Raw genomic sequence first — 22,882 nt, 5'->3', positions numbered from 1 at the left:
ATGCCACCCTAATCTCTGGGGTTTTTTTAAATAATGATAATTTTTTAAAAAAGCATAGTCTACCTGTGTACTTATAGAAAATATATTATACAAAGTATAAATAATTTGCTATCAAGTATCAGACTATTTCAGGCTGAGAAGAGGAGCTAGATGTTTTGGCCTTTAGCTCTTATAAGGTAGCTCAATACTCTTAATAATCATTCTTCCTGTAGCTTGTAAAAACAAATACTTTAATGAAATGAGGCATATCTTTCTAGAATTCAGAAAACTTCCTTCTTAAGTGCTGTTAGTATATAAATGATTATCTTCTTGCAGGTTTTTGGGGGTTTTTTAACTGTACATTGCAATATTTACTGGTCCCATGAAATATTTTTGGTTTTGTGGTTTTCGCTTTTAATACCTCCCCGCCTCTCCCACTCAAGCAGTTAGCATTGGCGCTTTTCAGCAAAGTTCTGGACTAGGTGAATGACTTGGCCGTGAGTATGGGATAAGTTTATTGGTTTTCTTTTTTTCTTTAAGTCTTTACTGTGCTTGAGTACTCTGACTTCAAATAGCCTCCCCAGATAACGGGGTGAGGCTTTGGTAATGACAGAAATGGTCACCTTATGTATCAAACTCTCAACAGAGATAAGTAATGTACTTGGGTACCCTTTCTTGTTGACTCTCAATATGTGGAGGTTTGGGGTTTTTTTCACATTTTTCTCTGATCTTTCCTGGTGCTGCAATGTGGGGAGTATAGCTTAACAGGTGAGGGATCACAATGCTCTTCCAGGTCCAGGCTATGGGGACTCTCTTGTCCATCTCTGTGAGATTCTTTTCCACGTAGTGCAGAATAATTTCTGTTGCTGGTAGTTATTTTCATTTGTGGTTCAGAAGATTTTGTAGTTTTCATCTTTTACGCTTACAAATTCGAAGTACCCTGATGCTTGCTTTTAGCGTTCATCTGAGAAGCAGAATTTCATGGTCACAGAGAGATTTCCTGTTCTCTGGCAGCCTTTCTATGACTCTCTGAACTCCAGCACAGGAAAGGAGTAAGTTCTGACTCGATAGGCTGAAATGTACTCTTAGTGATCCAGGCCTTCTTTCTAAACCTTCATTTTAACCTTCATCTATGATTTAATGCATGTCTCAGCTGAGATCTACAGTTGAACTTCTTATTTTGGTGTGGTTTGTTACTTTTCTTGGGTAATAGTTTTTATATGTAGTAATAACACTACCTTAATGTCTTCAAAATATTGGGGTTATGTTGTCATGGTGGAGTTATTTTTATGAGTATTTTCTTGCCCATGTTAACAAAATAGAGAAAAACACTTTTCTATGGCATCTATTTCTTACTGATTCCAATTTTGTCCTTGCTGTGAAAGATGGAACACGTTACTAATCTTTGAATGAAAGCAAATTCTCATTAATTGGCTATTTTGAAGCAGTGTATTCACAGGATGTTTTCTGCTGAGCTTCTGTCTTAGTTATAGTTATATAACCAAGTGTTTGCACAACGTGTCATCTTTCCTTTAATTGCAAATTTCAATAGTTGTTTTTGTCGTTTATCAGACAGCATTATTGAAACGGCAGAGTCGATATATTCGCTCAACAGTTCCTGAAAATGCAGAGAAGGAAGCTCAAAGCTTGTTTGTTACTGAGGTAATATTGGAATTGTATGTGGCTGTGTGTACTAGCAATATTATATCTGAATTGTTTTTCTTCTGCTTCATTTACCATTTACCCTGTTTAAAAAAAAAACAAGGAAAAAAGCCCTGAAAAAAATATTAAATATTTATGGCAATTTACTTGTCAATGATTTCAAGGGAAAATTTCCAGGAAAACCTAGTTATTTTTCCATTGGTGTCTGGAAAAGAAGGATTACAGCGTAGCTTTGAATTATTTTGTTCGTGTTTGGGTGATTGGCTTTTGCAAGTGCTTCTCCCTCACCTTCTTTATGAACATGGGTGATTTACATACATAATGTTGGGAGCAATAGTAAATCTGAATGAAACATTGTGACTTGTTTTTCCTGATGAAGTGTTTCACTCCAGTCATTCTTTGTTTGTGCATAATAATCTTGTACAGTTTGCTGGAACAGAGGTATTCATAACTGTAATGCCTGTAGAGCCCAGAATTTATTATGCCTGCTCAGTTTGTATGCTGTATGTAGAAGAAACATTCTCAAACCTAAAGTTTCTCATAACTACTTGCTTACATTGGCATTCCCTTGGTTCTGACTGGGATGTTGTGTTTCATTCAGTGTCTAGTTGAAGGCTTTTAGCAATGAAAGGTTTAGAATTTTTGTCTTTTTTATATTATCTACTGGTTTTCTACTGATATACTTTAAGCTGGTATTTTAACATTTGAAAACAAGTAAATGTCTGTTATAATTCTAAGAAAACTGAAGGAGCTCAGCTGAATCCATGTCAGAACTTAATGTTTTCTCCACAGTGATATGTACCTTTAATCCCCAACCTAAACAGCTCTAAATAAACTTGAAGAAGGTAGACAAGGAGGGAGGAGTGTTATAGGTAATTAATTAAGTTTAATGAATTTCTGCAGAAACAATTGCTTGGCAAGTATTAACTTTGTATTTTGAAGTATAAAGAAAATATTTTTGAATTATTACATGCTATGTTTGAGTACATATAAGTCTATTTGTGTAACATAAAATGTTGTACTGTATGGTTTCTGGCAGCAGATTTTGTTGGGTTTATGTTACTTTGACCAAAGCCTAGATAAATCAGTACTTTTATGTTGTAGCAATATGGGTGGAGTAAAATGGTATTTCCTGTGATCTAGTCCAGAACTTAATCACATAATTGCTTTTCAACAGCTGGAAGCATGTAGTTTAAATATTAATTTAGTTGCACTAGAAGTCTAAATTTAAGGAAAGATGGTTTTAGTTTCTCCATATCTGTATGTTCAAAATTGAATATTCTATTTTAATAATGCACCTGTATTTTAATGCTGAGTTTTCTAAAGGCTCAGTCATGTTTTCAGCTGCATCGAAATGCTGCTTTAACTTTTCAGACAACTGAAGATGGTTAATCCAAATGCTGAGTGTATTCACCATTTTCTAGTTTTATAAGATAACACATCTAGCAGATGATAACTTCCTATTGAAACATATCACTTTTTGCAGAAAGCTGTATTCCACTAGACTGTAATTGAAAATTCTGTTCACTTCACTTCTTTGGCAGAGATTGACATGTAACCATACTAGTTCATAAACAGACATATTTTAAGAGGGTTTTTTGTGTGTGTGCACCTAGGGAATGATGTTAATCCTCTTCTAATTAATACTGATATTTGGTTTTCATTGAAACAGTGCATCAAAACCTACAATTCAGACTGGCATGTTGTTAACTATAGATATGAAGATTACTCAGGAGAGTTTCGACAGCTTCCGAAGTAAGTGTGTTATCTAGTGGTATAATAAAGATTTTGCATTTGTGAAGGAACTCTAACTGGATTTAATATAACTATATTTATTACAGAAATGTATTAGTACATGTAATATGTCACATGAAATATGTCATATCAATATTTAATAGTCAGTAGAGATGATAAAGATTTCTTGGATGAAATTTATATTGATAAACATGAAGGTGAAAAAATCTTGTTAAACCATTTTCTGGAAAGATACCATAGTAACTCTGCTTTATTAATAGGCAGGTCAAAACAAGAGATTGTATCATTAACAATGTGAATGTCAGTATTGTAACTAAAACAGGCTAGTGTTTAGATGTAACTAAAATGGTGATATCCTGTTTTTGTAGCTTCAAAGGCAGCTTTTGGAACTCTCTTTAGGAGTTTAGGGAATAGAACTTAACTGAGATGGTTAGAGCAAGTGTTTGAACTAGTGCGGATTTTCACAGGATGATTCAAAGCAAAAGCCTAATCCACATCTATTACAGACTTGCTAACCCATCTGCTAGAGAAATCTTTTCCAACTTTTTCAATATCTGAGAGTTGCTGAGTGCTCTGAATCCTACAACTCTAGAAGATCTGTGTCTTCCCTACCTACTCTTCTGTGTCCGTCAGTTAAGAAATAACACCCTTTTCCCATGAAAAGTTCTGATACGTTCACAGATTTTGTAAAAGTCAGTAGCTGTTTTTTTACTTGCCCTGGAGAGAAACCACTCTAGTCAATAGGAATTTAAATAAATGCATTGTCCTAAAAGGAGCCAATGGCTACAGGTATGAATTCTTGCTCCTAAGATATTATGAGTGCAGTGAATGAGAAGGCATTTAGTTCTCTCCAGTTACGCGTAAGGACAGTGACAAGCAGAAAAAAAGAAAGGCTGTGGCCAGATGTGCAAGTTAGTAAAATTGCTGGCTAAGAAATATGTTTTGTGAAAAATACATGCTTTTACTCCATTATTTTTGGGCTTCTTCCTCTTCAGTCAGGAAAATAACATCTTTATTTTTGCAGCTATGAAATATGTAACTAATCACAAAATGTCTGGTATTTTAGAAGTTTTTTTTCTTTCATAGTAAAGGGACGAAATCAGAGAAGCTTCCAGTTCATTTATATGAAGTGGATGAAGAAGCAGATAAAGATGAGGTGAGATAATAGTAATTCCTTACTTTCTGTTGCTTTCAGTAAAGAATGTTGGGTAAGGAGAGGTTACAAGTTGTAAGTGTTGAAATCGGTAAGTGAAAACAGAGATTAGCTCGGACAGCCTGATTGGAAAAAAAAAAATGTAGTTATTTTACCTATTTCCTTTCAAATAGCCTTGTACTCCTGAGATCTCCCATGTGAGTAGAACAAGTTTTGACAGATGGTGAAATTGAAGTTTTAATACTTTGTGATGTATAATCCCTCAGCTTTCATAATATCTGTCTTGCCTTATACTGTTTCTGTATAGATGGGCATATAGAGAGAAATATTTCATGCAGTTTAGTCACAAAGTCAAGTAAAATCATAGGTGAATCTGTTCCAACATGAAAGTACACACACTTAAGCATGCGTGACAGTATAGCATACAGTATGAGTTAAAATTAATTTGTCAAAAATTTGAGTATAGGATAAGACCTGGAGATCCATCATGGAAACAAAAGCCAAAAAAATTGACTAAAACTCTAAGGTATTTTCTTTTTTTGTCTTATAAGGAGCGGCTGAGGGAGCTGGGGTTGTTTAGCCTGGAGAAAAGGAGGTTGAGGGGAGAATTTATCGCTCTCTACAACTGCCTGAAAGGGTAGGGGGTTGGTCTGAAAGGGTGGGGGTCGGCCTCTTCTCCCAAGTAACAGGTGATAGGATAAGACAAATCGGCCTCAAGTTGTGCCAGGGGAGGTTTGGGATGGATATTAGAAAAAAATTTTAAACTGAAAGGGTTATCAAGCATTGGAACATGCTGCCCAGGGAAGTGGTGGAATCGCCATCCCTGGAGGTATTTAAAAGACGGATAGACGTAGTGCTTAGCAATATGGTTTAGTGATGGTTTTTGTCAGTGTTAGGTTGATGGTTGGACTTGATGATCTGAAAGGTCTCTTCCAACCTAGACAATTCTATCATTCTATATCTGTAGCTTCAAGCAATTTTCAATTGTGTTTCAAATGTCAAAGACTTTTTTCAGTAACACAAATAAGCTTCTGTTATTTGTGTGTTCTATTTAATTTTTACCACACCCTTTTTCAAAACACAGTGTTTAAATGCCAGTGTTTTCTTTTCTTATGAGTACTTGAACTCTTGCATCACAGAAAAGACTTAAAATAAAAAGGTTTTTCATGGGTTTTACCCTTTGATAATTACTTTGCTTCTAAATTCCTTGTATTCAGAACTGCTACATGTGAAATATGCAGGTTTCAAGTTTTTCTGGATAAAATGTGAAAAAATAGTCCAGGGGGTGCATCTGATTAGGTAGATTCCTGAACAGATAGTTGCAGGATGCTGTTTCTCCAGTTTCTCCTATTAATCTGCACTGTGATATTTGGACAAACAATTTCATGCATCTGTATCCAAATCTTCCTATTTGTAAGGTGGGAATAATTATGTTTCCTATTACACTTAAATTAAAAAGACTTGGCATTATTTTACTGTGATAATATTTCTGAAAACAGAAGTGTTTTAGTAGTTTAGTGTTTTAGTTTTTAACAGTGAGTTAAACATGAAAAAAATGAAATGGAAATATAATTTACTCTGGTTATTACTAGGGAAAATACTTATGGCTAGTGTTAGTTAAACACTGAAAAAATAGTTTGGCTATTATCAAATGGTGTATTATTTACTAGGAAGTATAAGTGGGGAGGACTTCCCGTTTCCTTCTGCCCAGTTTCCTGTCAGAGTAGGCAGGAACGTCGTATCTCTTTCAGAGGTAGAGTCACTGGAGGAGAGGTCTGTTACTCTTTGTTGAGGAACTTAAAATATAAACACAAGAAAAAAGCGTGCTAGGAAGAAAAGGGTCCTTAATAGGTATAGGGTGGGGGGCGAACCATAAATTCTTTCCCTGAGGGAAGAATTAATGGAAGAGTTTTTCTTTCAAACGTTAACATCTTTGTGTGCCAAAAAGCGCATATGCAAATCTTAGATTAAAAGTTGTTTCGTGGTCTTTTTGTTTCTCTTTTGTTTGTGTGGTTTTTTTTTCTTAAAAAATGCTGATTTATTAGGGGAATGGTAGAAAACAAAAAGCTGCAAGGGATTAAAAATTGGAGGAAAACCAGATAAAGATAAGTTTAATCTTGCACCATTAAAAAGGAGAGAATTACCTTTTAAAACTAATTTGGGCGATCAGGCCATCAGGTTGGTGTTTGTAAATGGAATTTTTAAATCAGCCTGGGATATGAGATCAAGATAAGGAATTGTTTTTGTTGAAACAGTTGCTGTTGAACTAAATTTTGGAGCCCAGTTTGTGGGAAAGACCATTAAAAAAAAAAAGTGAAGCACAGTGTGCAGCAGTAATAATAAAAGTGAGGAAATTCACTTACCAGTTGGAAACAGGAAGTATGTTTTCAGTGTAAAAGTCATGTATTAATGACTGAGTTCTGGGTTCCTTTGTATTAACAGGTGGTCAGCTGGAAAGATTCAGTAGCTTTTTGGCTCTGGAGGCAGGAATTCTGCCTGACAGAAAGAAATGGTGTAACTAGAGAGGTTCAAATGACAGTCAGCTTTATTGTTAGGAAACATCATGCAGTTCAACACAGTTTGGAAACAGTGCACCTCAGAGACTTTGAATTGGAAAAACAGTCTTAATTAGAGCTAGGTCTTAATTTTTGTTAACAAGGGTAATGAAGGAATTCTTGTCATGTGAGATAGTCCTATGTAAGTCTTACGTTATTACAGAAAAGCATTAGTGGTTCTGTACCGGGCTTTGATGATAACTCATCATCTACTCATAATTTTAAACTTGTAAGAGTGGTTTTAAACCATCCTTTCCTTGCAGATAACTCCCACCAGCAGAGGTGGAGAATCATAGTTGGAAACCCAGTGTGTTAAGTTGTTGTCTCTGTATCTTGATTGTTGTACAAGAAAAAACGGTTATCTAGGTAGTAGAACAGGACTGAGGAGTAATGACTCGAAAATATGAAACAAGTAGACTGTATTGCTTGGATAGTGAGACTCATTGGGGCACACAAAAATTTACTGAGTATTTCTTGTCTGTGCTTCTGATGCTTTGATAATTGGTGACCATGTCATCCTTACTGGACCTAATTTCTGTAGTATCAAGCTGACTAGAATTTTTGAAGGAACAGATTGATCTAGCTTTTGCCTTCTGTTTGCAGTTTTTTGAAGTTCGCATGTGCATATGCATATGAATATGCAAGCTAGACAGACTAAATAAGCTGTAAATACAGCTACAGTTAACTAGTAACTTTTTACAGAATGTTCCTTGATTTAGTTCCTGAAACTAATTCATATTGTTCCAAAGTTTGGGTTTAATGTTCAGTTGTTGAACTAATGACTGTCTCCCATAAGTAACCGCTTTTTGTTGCAAGTTCTCTTAATAGCTGAGAAGAGAAATTAGAAAAAGTAGTTGAGGCACTTGAGGAAGTTTTGTCGGTTTTTTTTCAGCTGGATTCTTAAATAATTTTGAATGTTTGGATAATAAATTATCAGGAGTATGTCTCCTCTAGATGGTTGAAAATCTTCATATGTGTCTAATTCAGTAGTGGTTTTGTAGTGTCAAAATGGGTTGCCTCAACTGGTAAAGTCAGCTTGGTACTGCTCTAAAAGATTATTTGAACTCGTGATTTAATATTTTTTCTGTGGCAATTATAAATCTGTCATTTTGATTGGTTTTGATGGTAGAGTACTGCTTTTTGGTAGTTGTTAGCATCCTGTGGGTTTTGATATAGTTAGTAAGTTCTATCATCTGGCAGGTGGAAGAGGTATACAGGCAGTGGGTGTGATGTGTGATGCATGCATTGGTTCTGCTGTTTGTGAACTTGCCATTTCTGCCAACTTTCGGCTTGTTGTCTTTTGAAAGCCTTGATTCTCATCTGTAAAAGGGCAGATCCAATTCAAGAATTCAAGACGTTTCTCTGTAAGTTCTAAAGTAATATCTTTGAAGTAATACATATAAAGCAAAATGGTTTGAGAAATCTTGGTTGAAGGTTTGGGCAAGCATGAGTTTACATTGTTCTTTTTGGTAATAGAAATTGGTAAAAATTCTTGCACTGGAAGATTAGAATACGTGAAAAAGCTTACAAAGTAAATGTTTTGATTTTTTCCCTCTTTCCCCTGTTTCAGTGTGATTTATCTTGACTAATATTTAGCTATCTAGAAGTTGGGTCATCCTGCTGGCCACAGAGGAAGCCTATATATGTGGCCAAGTTAACTATCAAAAGTTAGATGTGGTCAGTCTTATCCCAGTCTTTAAATAAAATAATTGGAATTAGAAAGCTACAGAATTTCAACAGGGACTCCTAGTATGTTCTTATGAGCATAGCTATTCCATCTTTTAAAAATTACTTCTGAAAATGCCAATAAATATAACAGACTGTGATGCAAAACTTTACTTCTCCCCCCTCCCCCAATCTCCCTTTCTTCACCTCCAGGATGCAGCATCTCTTGGGTCTCAGAAGGGTGGGATAACAAAACAAGGATGGTTGTACAAAGGCAACATGAATAGTGCAATCAGCGTGACAATGAGAGTAAGTTTAAAATGTCTTACGCGTGGTAAAAACTGAACACTAATATTAAAATAAATATCGCTGTACCTTCGAGAAGTCCATTTGTATGTGGTTTACAAAAGAGGGAACTGTGTATGTAATGTATATTGTGAAATCTTACTTTCCTTCTAATTAAATCAGAAAAAATGCATTAAAAATCCACTATGTGGGAGAAGTCCAGTGTGTTAAATAATTTTCTTAACTGGACCCTGGTGTGTTATTAGTAGAGAAGAGACTATGCAATATGAGTTTTTATTTGTATTGACTCTTTATTTAGAAACAAACAAGTTATTTTTACGGTTATTACAATAAATATCTATTATGTATAATATTGTAGAGTCAGTTTTAAATACCTGTCCATGCGTCAAAAATATTTTCAAATAATACAGTCCGATCTTGCTGCAGGTTTTTAAGTTAAATTATTACTTTTTTTAAAATAATGATTTCTGTTTTGTTTTCTGAGGATACTGATAAGGTTATGTGTAAATAAAAACTTTCTTCTGTAGCCTACTGTGTAAATAGCACTTATGGGTTTCGTAATATGAAGCTGATGAATACTAGCGTTGTAATTCTATTTATTTCCTCCTTTCTTTTCATTAGTCATTTAAAAGAAGATTTTTCCACTTAATCCAACTTGGTGATGGATCCTATAATCTCAATTTCTACAAAGATGAAAAAATATCAAAAGAACCTAAAGGATCAATATTTCTAGATTCGTGCATGGGTGTGGTTCAGGTAATTATAATTATTCTGCCTAATCTTCAGTTAATTCTGTGTTTGATAGCAAATGAATTTTTTTAAAAATACAGATAACTCGACAGATGTAGGTAAGTACCTATTATACAGAGGAACAATTAGACACGCTGGATCTTGCAAGAACAGTGAATGAGATTTTAAAAGGCAGGAGCAAGAATTTTAAAAATCTTTCTGAAAAGAATATAAATTACTAGTTGATGTCCTGTATGTATCAAAAATATCAAACAAAATTTTAAGGCAAACACAACAAAACCCACCAACTTTAAATCATGGCAAAGTAATGACAGCATAAAATTAAAGTTCATTTCAGTTGCATTTTGTGCTTACATGAGCTGTAAAATGTTTTGCATAGCTTCTTGTGTGGGATTTTTGTTGTGGGAATTGTATTAAATTCAGTCACCCTTCCAGATGCTTTCATTTGACCCTTGTAATGTTACTTTTATGTGCTTTTCTTTATTTTAAAAAGTTAAGGGCGTTGGTAAAATGTTTGTCAGTAGCAAGTGCCAAAGAAAAGATTGTTTTCTTTTCTTGTGATTCTGTTATGTATTTACAGTACAGCATGTAACTGTTTTGTTAGGCACAGCGTACCTGGAAAAAACCACTTGCGTTTTAGAGTTCTGTTAACTTGGATAGAAACAGGCAAAGTTTAATAAAAATATATTTCTTAAATAATATTTTTTTGAGTATAAAGTTGTTTAAAGATTTATGCAGAGAGGTACAACAGCTTTACAGAGGATTACTTTTTTCCAAATATTGTAATAATGGTTTTGGATCCACATTTAATAGATACTTTTCATGGAAAGTCTTATAACTGTAGTAAATTTAATCATATTGCAAGTTGTATATAGAGATTTACACAAATTGTTTTGCCTTAGGAGTACAATTCTGGCCAACTCCACTGAAATGAGTTTGGTCTGTGTTTTTAAAACAAACCAACAAAGAAAAAAATGGTTCCTAAACACAGTTGTAGTCTTTGTCTTGCACTTAAAATATGTCTTTCTTTCTGCCTCTCAGCTTGCTCTGCTTTGGCACCCCTCTCTCTGATAATATAAATTCTCCATCTTCTGGGCTGTTTCTGGACCCTTTTGTTTCCCGCTTAGGAGATGGCTTGTTTCTGCTTCTCAGCCTGTGGCTCTGGTACAGACTATTGTGGGCGCTACGATATTAGTTTACATCATCAGAATGCATTGAGATTTTCCGAAGTTACAAATGAAAGAGAGGCACTGCAGCAAAGGGGAGTGCTAAGGCCTGCAGCTGGGGAGAACAACCCCAGGCACCGGTACATGCTGCACAGGCCACTCAGCTGGAAAGCAGTTGGCAGAAAAGGATCTGGGGGTCCTAGTGGACACCAGGTTGAACACAAGCCAGCAATGTGCCCTTGCAGCAAAGGCGGCAATGGTGTCCTGGGTTGCATTAGCGGGGAGTGTTGCCAGCAGGTCAAGAGAGGTGATCCTTCCCCTCTGAACCACTGAATAGCACTGGTGAGGCCAGACCTGGAGTCCTGTGTCCTGTTCTGGGCTCCCCAGTAAAAAAGAGACACGGACATATTGGAGAGATTCCAGTGAGGGACTATGAAGATGATGAAAGGATGGAGAATGGAGCATTGCCCCATTCCTGGAGGTTTTTAAGGCCAGGTTAGATGGGACTTTGAGCAACCTAGTTGAGTGGAAGGTGTCTCTGCCCATGGCAGGGGGTTTGGAACTAGATGATCTTTAAGGTCCCTTCCAACTCTAACCATTCCGTGATTCTATGATCTCTCCTATGAGGAGAGTCTGAGAGAGCTGCGTCTGTTCAGCCTGGAGAAGAGAAGGCTCAGGGGGATCTCATCAATGAATATAAATACCTGAAGGGAGGTGCAAAGATGACAGAGCCAGGCTCTGCTCAGTGGTGCCCAGTTGACAGGACCAGAGCCAATGGGCACAAACTGAAAGTCAAGAGGTTCCCTTTGAACATCAGGAAACACTTTTTCATTGTGAGGGTGACTGAGCACTGGCACAGGTTAACCAGGGAGGTTGTGAAGTCTCCATCCTTGGAGGTTTTCAAAAGCCATCTGGACATGGTGGTCCTGGGCAACTGCTTCTGGGTGCCCCTGCTTGAGTAAGGGGGTTGCACCAGATGATCTCCAGAGGGCCCTTCCAATCCTTAACCATTCTGTGATTCAATGTTTTTGGTTTTTAATCCTGAAAATCACCTTTTTTCTAAATCCGTCTTTTCATGAAGTACTGTTAAATACTTTCTGTCCCATCAGTTCAGTTTAAGTAACCTGACATTTCTTTGTCAGAAGCTTTTTATTTTTTATTTTTTTAATTACTGTTCCTTTTTTCTACTGCAAGTAAGGTTTTGGGGTGATACAGTAGTCTTTAAGTAAAACTGTGCTTTGGATGCTTAAAGTTTTGTAGTTGGCTTGTGTCTTGAACACTACAACGTATTATACGGTACCATCAGTGTTCATCTTGGCATCTGTATGTTGTGACTTTTCTGCATCAAACAGAAGTGCAGTCACATAATATATGCAATGTATATATTCACAGACGTAGTCATATATAGATATGGTTGCTCTAATTCAGTGATTTGTGAAAACCTATGTCAAGGTTTTATACTGTGAAAGTTAAAAGTTACTGTTCTTAAGATTTTTCGTTTACTTCAGGATTTTTTTTTTTAAATGACTACAGGCAGAACGATGTGGGGAAACTGAAAGATGAGCTGTTATCTTTCATATTTCCACTTGTTGCAGAGGTATAAAAAAATTCAAGACGTCAAATGTCAGAAAAGAAACAGTGTAATTATATACTTGTTCAAAATATCAAACCATATATTTTTGTTAAAAGATCTGAAATACATGTAACTTCCTTTGATTGTGAGTTGACAGTATGTAAAGATATTATAAAGATCTTTTATTTTCTTATAGAACAATAAAGTCAGACGTTTTGCTTTTGAACTCAAGATGCAAGACAAGAGTAGTTACCTTTTAGCTGCAGATAGTGAACTTGAAATGGAAGAATGGATAAACACTCTGAACAAAATCCTACAGCTTAACTTTGAGGCTGCAATGCAAGAAAAAAGAAATGGAGAGTCTCACGAAGGTAAGCAGGCTTTCTAGCAATGCTAATTCGGTTATGTGACAGTGTCTGTGTACATGCATTTGGAAAGAATGGCTTTATTGTGGCTAAATTTTTTTGTTTTCTTTGGTGACAAAAATTATAAATCTTTTCACTGTCTGTTTGAACTGATGAGAGTTTTGACTTTCTGACATTAAAATAGCACTCTTCTGTATTGATTCCAATTGAATTAAGTCCAGAAGAGAATAATGAGATTGATCAGAAGTCTAGAAAAATCAAACCCACAATGAAAAATATGGACTGAAGCAGTTTAAGGAAAAGAGAAATCTTAGGAGGGACTTGTTTTGAAATGGGTAAAATGCTGCTGAAAATGGAATAATCTATTCTGTGGTCACTGTAGGTAGAAGAATAGGAAATTGTGGTTGCAGTGAGGGACTTTAAATTTAGATGTAACTCCCTTGAGCACAAATATTTCCCTAAAGTACTGAAATAGATTGGTTGGATGTAGAATCTTTTCTGTTGGAGCCCTTTAAGAACAGCTAAGGCAGATATCTGTAAGGAATGTGATGTAGATGTAGTTGGTAGTTTGGTTAGTTTGGTGACAAAAGGGTAGTCTAAGTGTCCTCTTGTGCATTTTTCCTGATGAGAGTGGATGGGGAAGGCAACTGGTATGTGAGACCAAGTGTGTGCATATCCAGAAGAACCTGGAAGAGGTTATAGAAGGTTGTTCTGCTTATAAATAGCACAATATACCAAAGGGATCATTAGTTTAAAATTAGATATCGCAGTCTTTGGTGAAGATTGCCAGAAATGAACATGATGTGTGCAACACAAGCAAATCAGAAAAAGAGAAGCCTGTAGCTCTGTGAAAGACGTTTCAGTCAGTGGTCTCCAATTGACTGTAGAGCTGTAAGCTAACGGAATGGTTGCTTTGTAAATCCAGTAACCATTGGAGAGTAGAGCTGGGAACTTACTTAAGTAACAGAGGGAACTTGTTTTGTAATCAGGTTACAATGCATAGTGGAAAGAGTAATGTAAATTTGTGCATTAAGTATCCCCTTTCCCTGTACAGATATCAAAATTAATATTAAAGGTATTTTCTAGGTAAGATTAGAAATAACTGCTACTTTACCAATTTCTGTAACTGGTTATGTCCTCCAAGAAGTGACTGCATCACAATGATGGAGTTGTCCATTTTTGAGGCGGTAGGAGTTTCAAAAAAAAAAAAAACCACAAAAATATTTTTGCCATGGAGTTTTATGAGTAGCTTGGATTTTTTGGGTTTTTTTTTTGGTTTGTTTGTTTTTAATATTTTTTTTAAAATGCACTTTTATAATTTCAGATGATGAACAAAGCAAAATGGAAAGCTCATCAAGTAGTTTTGATAACTACTATCCTGAAATTGCCAAGGTAATATATATTGTAAACACGAACTCAGGTTATAAGGTTCTAAACTAAAAGTTAGCCACACGAACTTTCAGTAAAGGTAACATATTGGCTTCTAGCTTCTAGTCAGTTTGTGGTGCTTTGGAAGCTTAGAAGCTGTGTCGTGAATAGATGAGATTCTTCATTTTCATTTATTGTGCTTCCTTATTTTCTGCTTTTGGAAGCCAACTAGCTACTGTCTTAAAGTTGCTTATATAAATATTGACATGCTGTTTAAAAGCGGCATGTTTTATTATTTTATTAGCTTACTGTATTTTGCATATTTTGTACAGTTTTATTGCATACAGGTAAGTGCTAGAGCATTTCTATAGAAATCTAGTTATACTAAAGTCAAGTTTCATTTTTATAGTTAGTCCAGAGAAGCTTAATAGCAGTGATGATGTGAATGTATTTTAAGATGCTTGTGTTTGTAATGAGCCGGCAAGTTCATGAATACTTCCTGTGTTGCCCTAGCTCTTGCTTTTCAATTTTGTTCTTACGGAGATGTGGTAGAAATAGAAATAAGAATAAAACAAAGTAGAAATAAATAGAAAATAACAGTAACTCTCCCTCAGCCCACTTGCAGATTTTATTTCCGTTAAATCAGTGACTTGTGTGTTGCAATAAGTTTTGTGAGTTTTCTAAGGGGAAATTTTTGTTAAATCACCTAGGGACTGGAGCTGGTGACTGGAGCTGGTGACCTAGTTGCAGCATCCAAACTCCTTCCTGTGACTTCCTTACTCTTTCTTCTGTGTGGTACAGCCTGCAGTCTTGAAACTTTTCTGCTTGACCATGCTCTGGAATGCTCTCCCCTTCTTTTCTGACGATCTGTCTGACCTAGTAACTACTCCTGAAGGGAGTGCAGCTTCTAAACTGAGAACAAGCAGTAAAACAAATTCTGTTTATTACATTCGCTAACATATCAAAAGATTCAGTCAGAATACATTAACAGGTTTTTAGCACCCAAATTGGTTGGCTGACTTAATTCTTTCTATTAGTGCTTTGTAATTGACTTAGCACATGTACACAAAAAGCTATTATGTGATAATCTAGCTCCAGATACGGCTGTATTTGGAAATTAGTTTGGATTGTGGTGCATACAATCAAGTTTTCCTTGTAAACTTGATTGTATGCTGTATACATCAAACACCCTACTTACACGAGGCTATGAAAATTTATTTCAGAAACAAATATAAAATTAGATGCTCTTTTTGTATGGAATATTTAAAGGTCTCTTCCAACCAAAACGATTCTATAATTCTGTGATTTTTCTTTCTTTATAGTCAGAATTATTGGAATGTCTTATGACTTCCAGAGGGGACTTTTATTCAGGGTTGCGGCACCTGCATATAGTTTTAGTACTACAAATGCTTCTTCCTGTTTCCATAACCTTCTGATTGGTAACATGCAGCTCTTTAAGCTAGGTATTTTTCTAGCAGGTTATTTTACTCCGCTCTTAAATGCTGGCTTTTTTTATTCCATGGTTATAACCCATTTAAATTTCTGTTTCCTTCAAAATAAGTTTTTCAGTTTTGCCATTGTAGCTCATCTTTTACTAAATACTCTCTTCCAAAATAATTTAATCTAAAGTATTTTTCTAACCCTAGTTCCCTGCCCATTTGAATTAATACACTCTTTGTGCCTTAACTTGATTACTCTATATAAATGCTGTTTGTTTTGGGGATTTTTTTGTCCTCTATTCTTTCTTGCATTGTCTTTTCAGCTGTTATTTGAGTTTGGTTCTTTTTTCCCCATGGAAGACTTACAAAGCATTGAGCCTTCTTTTAGAAGAGTTTATAGTCGCTCTATTATTTTTGTTGGTTCTAGGAGATTTTCACAATAGTTGACCTCATATCCTTATGAGGAAAGAAAAATTCCTTCAGGGGTGATTGTAGAGCACCTGACAATAAGGGAAAAAACAGTCTTCCTGGGAAAGGTTTAACCCTTGTGTTTACGTCTCCAAGCCTTCATTTTTCTATCAACAGCTGTTAGTTTATAACATAAACTAAATAAGATGGTATTGTGCGCTTCAGTGCAGAGATGTGCACACATATATCTCAATCTGTCCGGCCTGCCTGCTTCATGTTCGTTTTATCTGTAACTTAAGTACCAAGAGTGAATGTAGGGGTTTTGTTGTGGTTTTTTTTGTTTTTAATCTTCAGAGAAAACAAATTTGACCTCTTTCTTAAATAACTATGTGACTGTCGTGATCAGTGTGCCCAAGTACCTCCTTAACCATTATGGGTCCCAGTATTCCTTGAGGTAGGAAAACATTGTCCCTGTTTTACAAATGGGTAAATGGAATTACAGAGTCACTGCCGTGCTGTAGACAGTCAATTACTACATACATTTTCAGTTCCTGACTTCTGACTGACTGCCCCTAATCTGTTAGCCAAAAATGCATACTTTTGTCTTTCTTTAGTGCACAAAACACCAAAGAATCTAAAACTATTCAAGATGCTTTAGCTGAAAGTTTCTGTCTTGCTCCAATGACTAGATCATCTTCCTCTTCAGTTCTTGCCACTGACTATTCCCTTTCCAAAATATACATGCAACCTTCTTGCTGTCTTTGAACTTCTTCACAGTTTACTCCTGTATTTCTCAATCATACCGGCCGTTGAACAAGCAAAATCTGACAATGCTCTGCTGGTATCAAGTGCCTGGGTTGTGTCTTTCACAGCAACTCCTGTTTTTTCTCCTGTGTGTGTTAAAGATAACAAAGTACATGAAATCTGTTACAGCATCTATACTCAGAATCACACTTCATAAGTTCCGCTTCTGTAATGCTGTAAATCCGTTAAGTCAAATTCTTTTTTCTAATTATTATTACCAACCTAAAGTAGGATTTTGAGCTCTTAGAGCTGATGAGGATTTGGTTTTGGGGTTTTTTTGGTTTGGTGGTTTGGTTTTTTTATTTTTTTTATTATTATTTTTCTTGAAACAGAGTAGGAGTTTCTTCAACCTCTAGCAAAGCAGATGTAGACAGTAGATCGCTTCCAGCTGATGGTCAGTGATGAGCATTCTGGGTTGGTCATTTCTTTTAACACATAGAAGCTGATGCAAAAAATAGATACCTGTCTGTAATATAATACTTTGTATTCCTGTTTAGCCAGCTACTAATTTGGGAATGGCAACTCTCCTACATGGGTAATTTTGGCATCTGCGTGCATCCATTTGTCGTGTCCTGTGACTTTAAAAACCCTAGAATACTCTTCAAATAATACTTTTTTTTTTTTTTTTTTAAAAAAGTAACCTATGTATACCAACAGTTTTCACATTCTATTTTGTTGCACTTTACTTTTGGTTTACTGTAATCCCAGGCAGGATCAGTGTACAGTGTACTCTGCAAAGTAACTTTTCAGTGTGAGGGTTTTATCTTTTGGAAGTTTTTTGAGTTTTTCCATCTACCCACAGGAAAACCACTTCTTTGGCAGTAGAGCTTAAGAAAAGAAAAGGAAAAAAAAACCAACCCCAAACCAAAACAACACACCAAGAAAAAGAAAAAAGAGAGCAAGCTATGATGGTGTTTCTTAATTTAGGTAACCTGTTGTTTCCTGAGCAATCTTAGGGTCTCAGGATAGCTCTGAGCTTTAACCTACATTCATACTTTTTTTTTTTTTTTAATAAAGTAGTGTTATGAAAGTTACTGTTTCAGGAGGCAAAGTGCTATCTGAGCTACACTGGAGTATACTTCCCATGAGCTTGGGAGGTTACACGCTGCTGATATAAGTTTTTGTGTTTCTAGGGCTGGAAAAGCCTTCAGAGGAGAGGCTTTTTATTTGGATGTGATAGAGCAATTTGAAACTAAGGAGTTGCAAAGCTCAGTTAAGGAGAGACAGAGTGCATGTATTAAAAATATGTAAAGCTTTGAACATCACAGAAAAAAGAATGAAATTGAAAACCCCTTTAATTTAAATAGTGTGATATTAAGACTTTTTTTTTCTTATTTTGAACAGAGTACCAGAGAAGCAGAAATCAAGTTGAAAAGTGAAAGCAGAGTTAAACTTTTTGCCTTGGATCCAGATGCACAGGTTAAACTATTTACAAGGAAGCATGTTACCTTCTTTTATGTTGATCCTTTTGAGATGAAAAAAACCTTACCTTAATTTTTCTTTTCTCTTTTTAAAGAAACTTGACTTTTCTGGTATTGAACCAGAAGTGAAGCCATTTGAAGAAAAATTTGGAAAAAAAATTCTCGTGAGGTGTCATGATTTATCTTTTAATTTGCAAAGCTGCGTTGCCGAAAATGAAGAAGGACCAACAACAAATGTAAATAACTCATCTAATTATTTTCTGTTAATATGGTAATGAATATCTTTAATATTTTGTTGGCACTTTTTAATGGCAGGAATTCCTGTGATTAAGAAACTTATAGTGTGGGGGTTTTTCTACTCCTTTAAATGAAAATGAGAGCCTAAATCCTATGAAAAGTAATTCTGCTACTAATTACTAGTCAGTAATCTAGTGATGGCCGTGTGTAACTGTTTATAAAAATGTTACTCATCTTCCTTTCATACTTAGTTTTACAATAATATAGATGCCAGCAATGACACTTGATTCTTTTTTTTAAATGTTTAGGTAGAACCTTTCTTTGTCACGTTATCACTATTTGATATTAAAAACAACCGGAAGATTTCAGCAGATTTCCATGTTGATTTGAACCACCCCTCAGTAAGGCACATGATACCCAATGCATCTCAACAAATGATGAATGGCAGCGGTGATAGCTTACACAGAATTCAAGACGTTCATGAAACTGTGTTACAATATCCAAAGCAGGTAAGTACTAATAACCTAAAGAATAAGTAGGATTTTGGATACAAGTGGAGAGTTTTCCTACATGCGTCAGATGGCTTTCTGTTATGTGATATAAAACATGTGTTCATTTTCCCTTTATATTTATCTCTTGTTTTATTTCTAGGGAATTTTCTCAGTCACGTGTCCTCATACTGACATTTTCATTGTGGCTAGAATAGAAAAAGTGTTACAGGGAAGTATTACACATTGTGCTGAACCATATATGAAAAGTTCAGATTCTTCAAAGGTATGTTATCTTCTTCTGGGGCATGGAAGAAATGCTGAGGCAGGACAGGTTGATTTCAAATTAATAAATATCAATTAAAAGCTTAGTTCTTTTATAGGAAATTCAGGTAGTAAGTTGTAGTTATTACTAGTAACTATTATTAATTGAAATGTTATAGGTAAGGTCTAACATATTATTGGGAAACATTTATTTAGCTTTTTATAATTGTGACAATATACTTTTTATAATTACTTAAACTGATATGACAAAACAGTATTAGACTTCAATGTGAAAGTTGAGTTGAAAATTGTTGAACAATGGAATATTAAATATAGGTCAGAAATTAACTGTATGTCTCTCTTAGTTAATGCATCTTATTTACTGTATCGTTGTTGCTGATTTTCCTTTGTTTCACTTTTTGGTGACCACAGTTTGCTGTAACTTTATCTGCACTCTTGCTGTTTTTTCCTTGAGAACCACGGAGATCATAAAAACAGAGGCTTTATGTATAAAATGCTTTGCAGATCTGGTAGAACTCCAAATCACTTCTGGAAATAAACCACTGAAACATCTTAAGTTTGCAAGAGTCTAGGATGGCGTAACATTTTAATGTTTTCTGACACATATCTACAAGAAGCTTTGTCAGTTGCCACTTCTTGTTTGTTGCTGAAGAAATAATTTCAGTTTTGTTGATTTACATTTGTGCTTAAATAGTTGGACCAAGATACTAGGAGAAAAGGATTTTTTTTTAAGCAATGTCAGCTACTCTTGACATTCTTCCTGTTTTTAGCTAGCGAAAGGGAAGAAGGAAGGGTTAAATTTCAGTCTCTGCAGAGGAACAGTGTTTTTTTTTCTTACTGATTTAATGCCGACTAAGCTACACGTAAAAAACCTGTATTTTTCACTTGGTCTTAATATAGATCAGACTGCCGATTTGCTTTTCCAGGAATACTTGAGATTTTTTTTCATCTGTTGTTGGAAAACAGCAGCTTTGTATTTTAAGAGTCCAGTTTTGAAGTGTGTATGCTGACTGTTACTGAGTTAAAACAAACCTGAACTGAGTAACTGATTTTGGTGGTCTTGGGCCTGAGCCACATGGGATGGTTAAGTAAGCCCAAGTGTTCCCAAATTTGATGCTGAGTGCTAGGCTTATGTTGCCCTGTACTTCAGGAGTAGCCAATTCATGGCTATATTAACTTATGCTGTGCGTTTCTGATGTTCGTTTGCTTGTAATTTTATACAATTGAACAATTAGTTTGGATTTTTTTTCCCTGTTCTTATTTTCTTATACACTGTATTAATTTGAAACAAACCAGAACAGTACCAGCTATGTAGGCCTTCATGTGTGTCAATGCCATGGGCAAGTTCCAGTTCCCTGCAGAATTACTACTCCAGACAAGAAAAAGGGAAAATGGAAACAGCAAATTCTGTAGCCAAGAGATCACTTGTTCTCCCCTTAAACACTGAATACAGTGAATTTATGATGATTAATTTATCAAGGTTCTATGCTTCTGAGTGCAGTCTCCCCCTCTTTACAGGAAAGGATAATGGAGAGTTGGCTCCAACAACACGCTAATAGAAACAGGTCTCCATAATGTCAACAGCGTAGATCAGGGATAATATTCACACAGGTTTACTCTGTGGTTTTTTGCCTCGGGCAGACAATTTTGCTCTGTGTAGGCACGTAGGAGAAGCTGGTTTCTGGAAAAGAGAAGTCCACTGCTCTGTCAGGAGCTTCTGTTTTAACTCAAATGGTTCAGCTCAGTGTTGAACATCTCAAACTAGTGGGTTTCTAGCTCTGATTATTAAACAGGTTGGTGCTTTGTAATGTAATTGTTTATTCACTTAAAAGTTAATAAAAGCAAAAATATAAAGTTTTAATGAAAACAAAATTGCAATGTCCATATATAGGATTGCTTATGTGATCTTCATGGAACTCCTCCCCTCATTTTGTGTGTCCTTGTAATACAAATATTGCAGAGTACTTTACTATTTACTTTGCAGGAATGTGTTCTGGTATACGGAGTGGGTGGTGAATAGGGGAGCAAGTGAGGGGGAAATGTTTTTATCTGGAGCCACAATTTTGTCTTAAAAACAAGTTGAATTTTGCTCTAGCTCTTGTATGAGTTTTGTATGTAATTTTTTTTTTGCTTGCTTAATTAAATATGTATTATTGAGAGTGTAGAAGGATCTGTGTTTTCACCCATGAAATGCTGTGAAATCATCAGGTTAACCTGAAATGAATTGTTAAGAGGTATTTTCTTTTGTCTTTCACTTGCATACTTAGGATTAATCTTCTAAAGAAGATTTTCTAATTCATATCAGTGTCAATATGTGGGTTTTTTTTTTTTGTGTACTAATGGTACAAAAAAATATAGCTTTGAAAATGTGGCTATTTCTTATATCCCTTGCAGGTTGCACAGAAAGTTTTGAAGAATGCTAAGCAGGCATGCCAGAGATTAGGTCAATATAGAATGCCTTTTGCCTGGGCAGCTAGGTAAGGACAGATCTTGTCAATCTGTATTTTCTTCTAACTTTTCTTTAACTTTATTTTCTGCATCTCACTTCCTCTAAAACTTAATATGCTATTTTAATTATTTATTGTCTTACTTTCAGTTAACCAAATATTTCTGACAGACAAACTTAACGCTTCAGCTTTGTAGTAGGAAAAAAGTAATGAACGTTCATTATATTATTAGTCAAACCATTGAATATTGCCAGCTGTTTTCTGTTGTCAATATTTTTTATTTTACTAAGAATGAAATAGTTCACACTTGATTTGTTAGACTGAGCTATGTATATGTATTAAATGCTTAATATAAAGGATGGTGCAGTATGTTCTAATTTGTAGTAAAGAAATTTCCTGAAGTGAATTTCAACACTTTCATAAACTCAGCTGAAAGCAAGCTTTTGACTTTCAGGACGCTGTTTAAAGATGCCTCAGGAGCCCTGGACAAAAATGCAAGATTTTCTCCTCTCTTCAGACAAGACAGTAATAAGCTTTCAAATGAAGATATGCTGAAATTGTTAGCAGATTTCAGGAAGTAAGTCTAATTTCCCCACTTCAAAAAACAAAACCAAACCAACCACACCTTGACGCGCACACACACCCCCCCTCCTCCAAGCCCCACCATTTTTTATTATGGTCTTGAAGTGGAGCATATAAGCTTTTGATGTATGCATTTATGTTTTTCACTTCAAATATAGAAGTTGTATAAATATAATTAAGGCCTTCATACAAGGTACAGATCTTTCCTTTGCAGTTTTTGGGGGCTACAAGCAGGACTGAAGTATTATGGTATGTCTAGCATGCAATTAGCTTCATATGTTGAAGTAGCTCTGTGTTAGGAGTTGTGCTTGCATGATACACTCTTCTGGTTCTCAAAGGAAAACAAGTATGAGCATAAATCTCATGTTCACCGACCTTGGATAGAGAATGCTAGCGCTCAGGGAAAAGTATTTAAGCCACTCTCCGCGCCACCTTCTTTGGGACTGCGTGTGGCTCAGGATGCCTAAATAACAG

At 35.5% G+C, this 22,882-nt stretch overlaps 1 protein-coding gene across 6 annotated transcripts in view; it reads left to right on the top strand.

Moving 5' to 3' along the window:
* DOCK9 (dedicator of cytokinesis 9) overlaps positions 1–22,882 on the top strand; it is a 137,001-nt gene that overhangs the window by 43,776 nt on the left and 70,343 nt on the right. For all 6 annotated transcript variants that reach the window (XM_054195854.1, XM_054195826.1, XM_054195821.1 and 3 more), the window contains exons 3-15: positions 1,552–1,641; positions 3,314–3,396; positions 4,483–4,552; positions 8,983–9,078; positions 9,697–9,831; positions 12,761–12,935; positions 14,254–14,321; positions 18,293–18,367; positions 18,465–18,605; positions 18,915–19,115; positions 19,258–19,380; positions 21,774–21,856; positions 22,281–22,403. In XM_054195854.1, coding sequence (XP_054051829.1) covers positions 1,552–1,641; positions 3,314–3,396; positions 4,483–4,552; positions 8,983–9,078; positions 9,697–9,831; positions 12,761–12,935; positions 14,254–14,321; positions 18,293–18,367; positions 18,465–18,605; positions 18,915–19,115; positions 19,258–19,380; positions 21,774–21,856; positions 22,281–22,403 — 1,463 coding nt within the window. The remainder of the gene's footprint in view (positions 1–1,551; positions 1,642–3,313; positions 3,397–4,482; positions 4,553–8,982; positions 9,079–9,696; positions 9,832–12,760; positions 12,936–14,253; positions 14,322–18,292; positions 18,368–18,464; positions 18,606–18,914; positions 19,116–19,257; positions 19,381–21,773; positions 21,857–22,280; positions 22,404–22,882) is intronic.

Source organism: Rissa tridactyla, chromosome 1 (assembly GCF_028500815.1).
Source record: "Rissa tridactyla isolate bRisTri1 chromosome 1, bRisTri1.patW.cur.20221130, whole genome shotgun sequence".
Taxonomy (NCBI): Eukaryota; Metazoa; Chordata; class Aves; order Charadriiformes; family Laridae; genus Rissa; species Rissa tridactyla.
Note: the sequence above shows the minus strand (reverse complement) of the source record. Positions and strands in the feature narration are given on the sequence as shown.